At 43.1% G+C, this 12,496-nt stretch overlaps 1 protein-coding gene across 1 annotated transcript in view; it reads right to left on the reverse strand.

Moving 5' to 3' along the window:
- Nucleotides 1-1,778: 1,778 nt before the first annotated feature.
- tinc (transmembrane protein tincar) overlaps nucleotides 1,779-12,496 on the reverse strand; it is a 36,481-nt gene continuing 25,763 nt past the window's right edge. Inside the window, exons 7-15 of the mRNA XM_069129045.1 lie at nucleotides 10,772-11,674; nucleotides 10,508-10,695; nucleotides 10,231-10,430; nucleotides 9,611-10,113; nucleotides 8,969-9,164; nucleotides 7,896-8,028; nucleotides 7,682-7,732; nucleotides 6,919-7,137; nucleotides 1,779-6,725 (exon numbers count right to left, since the gene is read on the reverse strand). Coding sequence (XP_068985146.1) covers nucleotides 5,562-6,725; nucleotides 6,919-7,137; nucleotides 7,682-7,732; nucleotides 7,896-8,028; nucleotides 8,969-9,164; nucleotides 9,611-10,113; nucleotides 10,231-10,430; nucleotides 10,508-10,695; nucleotides 10,772-11,674 — 3,557 coding nt within the window. The 3' untranslated portion in view covers nucleotides 1,779-5,561. The remainder of the gene's footprint in view (nucleotides 6,726-6,918; nucleotides 7,138-7,681; nucleotides 7,733-7,895; nucleotides 8,029-8,968; nucleotides 9,165-9,610; nucleotides 10,114-10,230; nucleotides 10,431-10,507; nucleotides 10,696-10,771; nucleotides 11,675-12,496) is intronic.

Here is a 12,496-nt window from a genome sequence, read left to right on the forward strand (position 1 = left end):
TTACGAAACAAAAATCATCGAAATACCGCGGATCGTGATCGTCGATCGTTGATTTTCGTTTCCCCTTATTCCTTCTATCCTTTCTCTTCATTTTTCCGTTTCGCTTTTCGCGTTCTCCAGTCTGTACGACGAAAATGTTTCATAGGCCGATACGAGTATATGACCCGTTCTATTTTCAAACAGAGCATCGAATTATCGATTGATAAAAGACACGAAAACCAAGAATCGTTGGATCGATTCATCGAACGATCGATTGGCGTTTCGTGGTTGCTGCTGGTCCAGTAATGCTCGCTTAACTCTGCCGCGGTTCTGCGATATCATCGTGCAAATCTCACTCTTGTCTCAACAAGCGATAAGACGTGGAACGTTTTAAGGAAAGCTTCGATATGCAACTAAAAATGGAAATCACGCGTATCGACAACGACAGCGAAATTCTATTCGCTCGTCTCGACAATATTCGTAAAGCAAAGTTGCTACTGCTTGCGCGAGAATTGCGATACAAAATCCTAGTTTATTGAAATTTAAGCGAGCACCGCTGTGATTGTTTGGCGACTAATAGGACTCGACGTTTCGTGGCAATTCGCGCGCGCGAAATGCCAAATGGAAGAACGAATGGAAACGGGAAACGCGACCGAGTAATCGCAGACAGATGTCAAAGAACAAGAGAAAAATGGAATCTGAGCCAGGGAATACTTTTGGTGTCGTGCTCCGTGAGTATTCGAGAGCGCGCAAAGCGATAGCGTTTAACTGTGAATTAGAATAAATACCAAGATAACTCTAATCAGTCTTTATACAATTATTCGTACATATCTGTTAAATTTTTTTCTCTTTTCTTCTTTTCTTTTTTTTTTTTTTTTGTTGCATTAATTCTTCCCCTTCGTCGTTCATTCTCGCTCCTTTCTCTCGTTTCACCCGCAAGTTTGACTCGATCCTTAATTATTTACAGCTTCGAGAGGAATTAGTTGGAGGGCGAACGAATTGAACGTGCGCGCACAGACATAGGCACGGAAATTCGTACGCGCAACAAATACGCAACCTTTTTCTTCCCCTGTCTCTAGTTTTCTCTCTTTTCTTTTTTCCTCTTCTTCCTTTTTCCTTCTCGTTTACTCTCTATGCGTCGTGCTGTTACGCGCGCTTCGGATACAATTCTCGCGGGTAAGCTCGGAAATTGCCCCGAAACTACGTTTCTTTCTTTTCCTTTTCGTCTTTAACGTTCTTTTGGGGTGTGGGTAGCACGTGGAACGCGGAATCGATCCGTTTCGTGTAGGTATCCGCGTTCGAGAGGTCTAGCCGGATCTAAAACGAACAGATGAGGTCGCTGACTGACGCTAAACGGTAAAAAAATATTTCTGCAAACAGCAGCGTCCGTATCAGATCGGAGCTTTTTCACGATTCTCCGAGGTACGTTCGGCTGCTCTTTGCTCTCGATATTCTTGCTGCTGCTGATAACAACGATGGAAACGATAATGACGACAACGATGACAATGACAACGGTAATTCTCGATCGTGACAACGCGAGTCGTCGTCGTTCTTAGCTTGATGTATTTTTATTTCGATTAATACGATGCGAACGCGAACTCGATCGTTTTTGAAGAACGGATCGGCCTGATATTAGAAAGTCGAGAAGAAAAGACGTTACAGAAGTTGAAATTTCCTTCTTCTGATCGTTGATCGATGGCGATCCAGAAATGTATAGCGAATCGAAAGATTTTTCACGTCTCGTCGTTACCAACGCGTGGTCCTTTCACTGTGATATGTACGATCGGTGTAACAAAGCGTTTATTTCTTTTTTCTCTTTTTTTTTTTTTTTGTATTTTTCCTTCTTTTTACGAAAAGATTTCAGGGATTTACCTCCGTATGTGGATGATTAAAAACATGCTCGTTCGCTTCAACCTCGATTCTCTGTCGTCGTGTTCTCTTCTTCTTTTATCTGTAAATCGCGTTGTTGACGATCTTTAGCTTCGAATAAAGACGAAAGCAAGTCTCGTATAAAAGTCGATACCGTAATTGGCGTTCAAGAGAATGCGTGTAACCTATGCGCATTGAAAGTCGTTTGAAAAAATATACAAGTACAGTGAAAGCTTTATCGTTTTACAAATCGATCGCGATGTCGAAGAATCGTGCTGCTCTTTAGCCGTCGTTTGCGTTCCGATCGATCGTATGCTTTAGAAAATGAAGATTTGTCGCATAGAAACCAACCATCCGCGGATTATTTAAGATTGCTTTTTCAAGAGTCTGCGTTTCTGTCGGTACCATAAAGCTTTGACTGCAACCATTTCGACGTTTCGTTGATCCTAGAAGAATAGACTGATATCTTCTAATTTACTCGCAAAAACGGTTCATCTATTCGATCCTATCGAGGTATAAAAATTAGAGGAATTTTCTGTCTAACGTCCGTCCAGATAACCAAGGATTTCGAGGCTCGAATAGATACGTGCTACATATTTGCAAGGTAACGTTTGACAAAAAAGATATAACGAAGCCGTAGCGTAAAATCAATCGAGAGTTTGAGATTCAAACAAACGTAAAATTCTACAAGTGAATTTTACAAATCGCAAATCCTGTTATCTAATTATTCTGTTTTACGTAAAATCGTGAAAGGGATGATATCTACGTATAATCTACGATTTGCAGCTTGCGAGATCGCTAATATCGTTAGCTGATAAATTATCGCGAACGAAGGCTGTGAAATTGAAGAGGTTCTCGCGTAATATAATTTATGACTTCGCTGTATCCCTTCTGGCCAGACGTACGTCGAACATCGCAAAAAACTCGTACGCACGCGTAATTAATTCGAATAACCTCATCGACGGTGATCTGGCCGACTACTACTGGCTTTTTCTACTCGGCTATACGTTACATTCCCGTTTCTACTCTCTACGTACGGAAGTCGTAACTCGTTCGTGGAAAGAGTAAGAAAATATCTATTAGATGGTATTCCCTTCCGTTGATTTTGTTCCGTAATAGAAAAATTATTCGAGTATGTTCGTACGCTCCGTGATTCATTAACGTCCGTGATATGATAAAAAAGTAGTTCACGCGTCGCCCATTAGAGCCGTCTTTCGCAACTTCGTTCCCTCGTTTCGATCCACGAAAGTGAAAGCTTGACGAAAGCGACTGGCTCTGTTTGCATGTCAGAACGTAAACTAAATATTAACACTAACATTTGCGAATAACGAGTCGAGAAAGGTGTGAGTACGCAACGGTATATACGAGATTTAAAGAAAGCTTAATGTCGATACGACACGCGATACCAGGCGAAATCGGTATTCTTAATCCTGCTCGTGAATATTTCAGTCCTTCGAAAGCCATATCTGACAAGTCTCATAAACCGAAAAGTATGTAAACTTCAAATGCGAACTGCCGGTATAAACGTTATCTTTTCCAGTTTATTATCCTAAAGTTTATCGTGAAAAATGAAGTTACAAAGGTAGATAATTCGTTCTCTCGAAAGTCGTTGTCGATCGATTCAGCTTCTGACAGACTTATCTAAAATTCGTAGGAATCGGATTTTACGCTTTCGCGATAAGTGCGTGAAACATACGCAGAAAGAACGCGTGTTACAATTCGGACGAAAGGTATTATACACCGTGGTTCAGATATTTAGTGGCAATACCGTATATACCGGTTCTACGCACTCTTCTCACCTCTTCCGACTCGATATCGTCGAAAACGATCGGAAGATATTTCAAAATAACAATCTTTCTTCTAGAGCGTATTTACTTGGGTAAGCTAAATTTTATGCAACTCGTCCGACTACGTTGCGCGGCTATGTTAAAGGAAACCTTCTGGAACGAGCGAGTGGAAAGAAAGAAGAAAGCTTGCGCGTCCTATTATACGTATGCTTCGTCGAACAAGCAAGGCACGCTCTCAGTACCACACCTCTCTCTTGCCACTAGTTTATTACTATCGGTGTATTTGATCGGAGATTGCAAAGATCGATCCTAAATCGAAAAATACCGTTCGTTTTGCCGAATTTGCGTCAACAACAATTTCCCAATAGCTTCGCTTAGAACGTATTATCACTTACACGCGTCTGGTATATGTAAGTTTCCTGTATCGTAGTATTTGTAGTATCGTAATAGATAAGCACTGATTAATATACGTTACACACATTATTATCTTGATCGTTTTCTATGTTGTTTCGAAAAAGCGTCGGATCTTTTTTCTTTTTTTTCTTTTTCTTCATCGAAAGTTAGGAAACCCGTACTTGCAGTTTTGGTTAATCGATATCATAAGTACTTGGATTAACGATAGATGCTCGAACTCGAATTCATTCGACTATCTGGATTATATATATATATATATCGTTCACTCGTGCGTCGTGCATCTGGGTCCTTAAGTCTTTACTTAATTATGAAATTGGGCGCGTCTCCACGCGAGATCATTTCCTATGGTCTCGCCGCGTTTTTCGCCATTTTAAAATCGCGGAAATAGAAAAGAATTGCCGTAGCGCAAGCGTTAAACAGGACGAATTAACATGGCAGTCGATGAAATTAATTTATATATTCGATATAACGAAGATCTTAGAAAGTCTTGCGATTATGTTTATTACAATGGCAGTAATCGTACGTTTTTCAACGTCCTCTCCGATGGGCTCACTCGCTGATCGTATTAGTCAAGATGTATCGTTGTTACGTCGCGTGGGATCGAAATTGTGCCGTCTCGAATATCACGAGGGTAAACAACTCGTGTGAAGATTTTCCGTTTGAAATGCAAGCTTCGCGTTCAGCTTTCAGAATAATGATAAAAGAACATTTTTTTTTTTTTTTGTAATAATAAGTATATATATATATATATATATAAGTTATTTTAAGCAGTCGTAAATTATTTTCACGAGTGTCTTTGTCAGCTATTTGTTGCAATAAAGCGATAAAATGGTGTATGACCACGCCAAGCTATATGGAAAAATAAAAAATGTAAAAAAATGTCACTTCTTCCAGTCTGGCGATCGAAATAGTCTCACGTGCGATTATAATGGTTCGTGATTGACGAGCGGTGATTCGTGAGCAGCTGGCAAGATATGTTTGTATTGCGAGTCGTTCGTTCGTATTCGAACGAGTCGTTGTACGGGCTGAAAAAACGGGCAGACCATAAAAGTGTATCTACAAGTGTATGATTTCTTACTGGTACATGCATATGGAGAGATAATTGATATGGAAGAACGGGGCAGAATATTATCTCGACATACGACATCTGTATCGAAAATAACACAATGTAACCGTAAGTGTCGGATGTTGTGAGTAATCGACTGGTATGATATGTGATAACGTTACTTCTGATATCAGTGATAGGGTAAAAATCCACGACGGTAATCCTTCACGAACCTCGATAACAAAACACGTTTGAAAGAAGCTTCCCATCGAAGTACGTTCGCGAAGAACGACGATTCTTTTCTAAGAAGCATCTCGCGAATGTCTCGATGGGAAACGTTTCGTCGAGGCGATCTAGGAACGTGATCGTCGAGAATGACGACGGGAACGGCATCGTGAGAACGTATCGGGTTTGCTCGGCGCGGAGCGAGAGCGAAGAGGTTGGAATCTAGCAGACACGATCAACGTCTAATGAGGCAAACACGTATCCGAGTCTCCGCTGCTGGCCATCGAGAAATTAGCCGAGTCGCGATCGCTCTGCCTGATCTGCGCGGTAGTGGTCAATTTTCCATTAACCTGCGAAGCTTGGGGGAAAGTGTGGTGGCCTGGCAGTGCCCAGGGTTGCGTGTGTAGCTGCACAGGAGGGAACCTCTTGACGAAAGGGTTGTTCGGTGTGGGCGTGATGCCGTGAAGAAGTCTGACGCCGTTGTGATGGGACGGTAGAGTAGTATGGGCTGGTACCGACGAGTGTACTTGCGGAGGGACGAAAGCGTGCCTCGGCACCGATCCGCAGCTTCCGCTAGATCCACCCATATGAGATCCGGCCATACTATGAGAGGCGTGTGGCAGAGGCATGGTGGAGCAATGTGGATAAGTGACCGCCGGCTGGGTTGGATAATGCGGCAGAGTGGCTGACGTTGCGTGCACGCGAATATCGTTGCTCTCCGTGAACGATGTCATCCTCATGTTCGTGGAACGACCGAAAGGTTCCTCGTTAGGGTTCAGCGGTTCCGTCAGCTTCGTCCTCGAGAGTTTCCGCCGGATCACCACGGTCGCCTCGTTCGGATTCTCGAGAATCACAGCTGGACATCCTTGTCCAACGACGTTGACATCGTTCACGTTAACGTTCGTGTTGGCGCCCGTGTTCGCACTCGCGTTTATATTCGCGTTTACTGTTGAATTTGCATTGATATTCGCGAACAGTGGCACGTGATTCGCGTATTGCGGCGATGAGAAGGATTGACTAGTGCCTGGACGACTGTTCGGCGGTGAGAAGGTGGCCGTTGCGGATGGAGGTTGAATCCCTCGCTGGAGGGAACAGCTGCGCCACTGATCGCGTGATTCTTCGCCGTCTCGTTGATCGCAGTTGCCGCTCACGTCGTCCACGCTCGTTGCTCGTCTTTGACAACTACTGTTACTCGCGTTGCTCGCGTTACTGTGCACGCCGCTCGAGGACGTTTCGCTGTGGCTGCTCGCGTTGCTGTGACCCGTCACCGAACCAGCTCCGCTGCTACCACCCACCACGGCGTCCAATGGCGGAGAATTTGAAGAATCCGAGCGAGGTGTTAACTCTTCGTGTGGCATTCCTGAATCCCCTCGACGCAGACATCGCGGCGTTTGACCACCGTTTGCCTGAAACCAATGCGCGACCACCTACCTTCACTTTAAGGAACAGGGCTTCCACAGATTTTAGTTTATCGACGTTTATCTCGCTCTCTGTATTCAGTTATTTATTTATTTATTTATTTGTCATTTTGCTGTCTGGTATTTATTTGGTAGTTTGTTAGAAGAAAAGTATATTGTGAACGACAAGAGTTGTTAGTACCTGGGTGTTAGTGGTTAGTAACGCCGTGACAACTTCGGTAGTCGGTGCACAAGTTGGAGTCGGAGTCGGAGTCGGAGGTGGCAGTGGAAGTGGTTCCGAAGTGGGATCGGGCAAAGGGTCTGGAGTCAATAAGGGCGAGGGGTCGCCTTCCGAAGGTTGTAGATCGCGATTTGCGCTCGCGTAGTATGTCACTTGGTCGTCGTTCACGCACTCGAGCAGCTGTTGAAACGTTTCATCAACGATTAATTGCCAAGCGAAATGCCAATTAGAAAGTAAGCCTGCAAGAGTCTCATGAATTTATTGGAAATCATACGAATCGAAGAGAGAACGTAAAAAAAAGAAAAAAAAAAAGAAAAACAGGACCATCAGGCGAAGGAAGAAGAGGAGAGAAACAAACGTGTTTCAATTCTTAGCAAACACATCTCTCGAACCTTTTTTTTACGTAGATACATTTATATGTACAATATAAAATTGGCACGGTTGCTGTTTGGAGATGACAGAGCAGAATTCGAAAGGATGGGAGGATAAGCGTAAGAAGATCGAACGTGCACTACCGATGCGATCGAATTGCGTAGAAATTTGTGGGATGTTAAATCGCTTTTCAAATATTTTCCTCGTGTATACGATTCTATGATAACGTATGTTAGTACGCAACCAAAAAACAAACACACGCAGTTAAAGAATGTTAGTATTACTTCGAAGCGTCAACACGAAACGAGAAAACAAACGAACGAAGAAAAAAAAATATTTTTGTACGCCTTACGTTGCCAAACTTAGGTATAACGTCCCTACGAGATATCAGCCACCTTTCCCACTGTCAAAGCAAAAGAAAACTAAATTAAACGTCGAAGGGGAAATGAACGACGTTACAAGAGTCGGAAGGTACTCGAGCAAAATATTTTCAAGTTAACGAAACGTTTATCGCGAATGAAATCTAATGGGGAAAGGACGATTCGCGACAGAAAATGATCGAATACCTTGTTCTCTTCGGACGTTGAATCATCCGCTGGGTCCAGAGACGTGATCAGCGGTAATTCTCGTAACGTGGCATAATCTCCATCATCTTCAGGGCCCCCGTCACCGGTGCCTCGTCTGACTTTTCCTTTATTGCTGCAATCCACACGCACCACGTTGTAATACGTTACAACGAGGTCATAGGAATACTTATCCGTTAGGGTAGACGAGGAAAATAGAGATAATGGGGGAAGGGGAGAAAGACAGAGAAGAAGAAAGGGAGGGAAGGAAGACAGGAAAAGAGAGAATTGGATAAAGTGGTATCTCTTTTTTGATAGTTTTTAGCGACACATATGCTATATTGGACGTAAACGTAAGAAATTTTATTCAATCTCGTGAAAGCGAAAACGAATGACAATAAGGCTTAGTGAATAAATACAGGTGCTAGCAATACGTGACGTTAACTCTTCGAGATTTGACACTTGGTGCGAATTTTATTGAAAATGAAATATCGTTTATTCATAGCGTATATTCATAACGTAATAACATAGCGTATCATATGATATTAGTAACGTTTTTTTTTTTTTTTTTTTTAAAGAATTCCTGCTACATCGTGATACGAAATAGGTGTAATAATATGACATTATGATCTCAAAGAGTTAACGAATTTCGATACACTTTAAAAGCACGCAATTTAATAACATTGACAACACGCGCGTGTACGTAAGCACCAGATACGAACACGGTACGATTAAGTGGAAAAAGAATTCAAGGTGAGAAGAGGAGATCGATAGGAAATTACTCGCTTGAATATCGTAAGAGCAACAAACATTATAAAAATACATAGTAGCCAAAGCAGGAGAATTCCACAAAGGGAACGCAGGTTATGATAAAAAGGCGATGGCAAGTTCTCCGTGATACGGACTGATTACCGAATTGGAACGATCGATCGGGCGAATTCTCTACAGGAATGTCGAGTAAATATTAGTTTACAGGAAGGAGAGAGAGTAAATGAAAGTGAAGACGAGCATGAGCACGGGCACGGACACAACGATACATACAGAAAGACATCAAGAGGAGGGAGGAGGGTAGTTACCGCGAGCCTGACGTACTAGGCAGGTCGTTAAAGGTGACCTTGGGCTTCAATTTCTTATTCAGCCAGCCCTTTTCCGTCGTTGGCGCTACGTTTCCGTCGTTCGGCGATCTAGTCGGCGATGGACGTAATTTTGGTCTCAGCCAATAAATCTGTTCGTCGTCGGCTGCTGAGTCGCCGTTTACGGAATCGACGTTTCCTACGATTGGAATAAGATAAAAAGGATTATAGTAGACAGACGAGGTATTAAAATTACGAACAAATTTCGGGTACAGAATGTTTGAAGTTTATCTTTCAAGTTAGAAACGATATCAGCCAATATCAACAATATCTTAAACGATAATATACCGCGGAAAGTAAAAAGAGGTCGTGCTATAAACGGTTCTGTTACACAAGACTATAGTTTGTTCGTCAGCTCGACGTATTGTTCGTACGCTAGTATAATAAAAATTAACTCGAAGACAATTATTAAAAGAAAAAGTTTAACAGTAGTATAAGTATATCGCCGACATTGCTGCAACTTTGGACCAAATTAAAACACAAAATATTCACGAGTATTCAAAGATACGAAAAAGTTTCTCGTACGCTCTTGCGCGCTTATTGCCTTCCTGCATAATTGCCTTACTCCATAGCGCGCTATTTTACCTTGACTGCGTGCTTTCCTTTCAATAGCCGCCTTTTGTATCACGCTCATGATAGCTTTCTTCGGCGATGCGTCGGCAATCGTGTAAGTTCTACCATTCCCAACGACCAGTAACGGCGCGTTAGTTCCGTCCTCGTCGTCTCTAGCTGACAATAGATCCACGTCAGTTACGAGTTTCACCGATCTGGCTGACCTAACGGTAGCACGACCGATCGTCACTCGCAATTTGAATGTCCAGCGTTGTTTTATCGTGAGAAAGATCCATAAGAGTAGCCAGAGGAACAAGTGCAGAACAGTAGCGACGACGCAAGCTAATATTGCACCATCCAGACTGCCACGATATACGACGCTGTAGTCGTAGAGCAACGGTGCGCTGCAGATCGCGATCGCCAGGAATACGCACAGAGCGGTGCAGTGAATGAAATATATCCAACCATTGCCACTTCTATTCTCCTTTGACAAGATTATTCGACGCTCTCGTTCTTGGCTCAAAAACGCCGTAAACCTGTATGTGCAGAAGCGCAAAGAAGTTAAAGAAACTTTCGTACGACGAAAAGCAGTTCCATTAAAGAACGAAATAGGGCAGAATGAAAGAAAACAGAGGGGATGGAAAGCGACTTACCTGCCGTAAGCGTAGAAATACATCACCATGCTAGAACAGAGCACCAGGAGGGAGGAAAGAGCAAACAAGACGAGGGTAACGTGTGGATTTAGTAAGAAGTAAGAGTCCCCGAAGATCGTTGATATGCTGCTGGTAGTCGATATCGTGCGATACTGTTGTCGAAGAACTGGTAGCACCTTCAAGGGTCCCATCACTTGAACCTGAAGATGTTACAAATTTTAATTCTTCCGTTATTTTTTATTTTTATAAGGGAATTTATTACGAGAGTGTGCCTTACCTTGTAAAGTACAGACATTCCAATATAGGCTAATAAACTCTGGGCGGAATTGACGATCAACTGGAAACTAAAAATCGTGGCCAACGGTTTATTGCACGACCAGAACACCGCTGGGTATCTCACAGAATACACTCCGAGAGCGATGGCGTAATTCAAGTACTCGAGAGTAATAGGTCCGTATGATTCAGCTAATGGAGATACAAGAAGGAAGATTACGACAAATCGGAGAAAGAGAAAACAACTCGAGATTCGATTTTAACTTACCCGCTTGAAACTCAAGATTCAGCTTCTCCGGATGATCCAAATCAGCCAAACTATTCATCGTCAACGACATACTCTGCGCTGTCATATTCCCAACGTTCTTACCGGGTCGAACAGTCGTCGATGATTTCCCCGTGTTCTTCGTTTTCAATTTACTCCTCGAATTATTGCTTCTAATAATCGACTTCGCGGCGGTAGGTCTTCTAACGGTATTGCCATACTTCATCGAGCTAGACGTTGAAGATAACGTCGACGGTAACGTTGTTGTTACAGCTGTAGCAGCGGTTGGAACTGCGGTTGCGGTCGTAGTCGCAGCTGTAACCGCTGCCGCTTCGTCCGAGCTTGCAGGCGCTTTAACGCTTCTCGTTGTTGTCGTCGTCGTTGTCGTTGTTATCGTTGCCGTAGTTGTTTCTGCCATATTTGTACTGGTCGTTGCTGTTGTTGTAATCGGAGAAGCTGCTGATGTCAGTCTCGTGGAATTTAGTTTCGATGCCCCATTGACTATGGACGGTGTTTTTGTCGTATCGTTAATAATCTTTTGCGTCATGGGCATCGTAATCTTGTTGGTTGGTAAAGTAGTGCTAACGCTTGAAACTCTTGCATTGGATACGGGTAGATTGGTACTCGCTGGTGTACGAAACTGACCAAGATGTTCGTTCGTGCTGTCGCGCGGTCGAAATTCCATTGCTGCTGATTTATTAATAACGTCGGTCAATTCCAATTTCGTCGTGACGATGTCGTTGGCTATATTATCGGATTCTTCGTCTGGCGCTAAGGTGACGAAAGGCTGAGGAGTTATGAAGCCCGTTAGGATGCTGAGATTCACGTTTGGATTCATGAAACTGGATACAACCAGACGATCCCGGTGAGTCACTAGCCAATCGAGGTCCGTACGCCATATTGTTTCTGGAAAATAGGAAGCATCGGGTTATCGATTAAATAGGATTAATCGAGCTGGTATCCGCATTGCGCTCCATTTGGCAATCTCTACAACGAATCGCTTCGGTTATAGTTCACGAGTTTGACGGACGTTGATCGAACGCGCGAATGCTTTACGCGAGTCGTAAAATTATAATAAACAATAGACAGAAATTGAGAGATGGCGTGTACGATGCATCCAGGCAACCACACGTGTTTTTAATCCGTTCCGCAAAATATTATCTGTCTCACGAAACCAAAGAAACGCCCGCTTAGATTTTATTTCTTCAATTACGTACGTAAAGATACGAATTTACATACATACATGCGCGCAATCTGATAATTTCGTGTTAATCATTAGCCAGTTCCGCCCTGTGGTTTCGTGTTTTTGATCACGGATCGCGTGAATAGATCCCGTAGCCGGCATTACGATAGCGCCAGAAAAAGAAGAGAGGAATTCGAATATCTCGCAGTATGAAATCATCGAGTATAAGATGGCTTTTTTTAACGAGGTCGAAGAATACCGTTTACAAGGGTTGAGAATTGATTCGTCCTAAAAAAATGGTATATTTTTTCTTTCCTTGGTTAAGTGGCCCAAGGTGGAAGGATTCGAGGAACGAGAAATCCTGTAGCTAGCTGTGTGCACACACCTGGCCGATCAATACACGAACCAGAACGTAGTCAGGACGAAGTTGCCCCGTTACATTCCAAACGCCCCTTTCTCCATGCGCGAATCGCTTTACCCCATAACGATAGCGATCTGAATCCGAAGCGCGATTCATTGATCGTCATCGACTCGATTGAAATGTT

The sequence above is a fragment of the Bombus flavifrons genome, chromosome 15, assembly GCF_040668555.2.
Source record: "Bombus flavifrons isolate JBK064 chromosome 15, iyBomFlav1_principal, whole genome shotgun sequence".
Classification (NCBI taxonomy): domain Eukaryota; kingdom Metazoa; phylum Arthropoda; class Insecta; order Hymenoptera; family Apidae; genus Bombus; species Bombus flavifrons.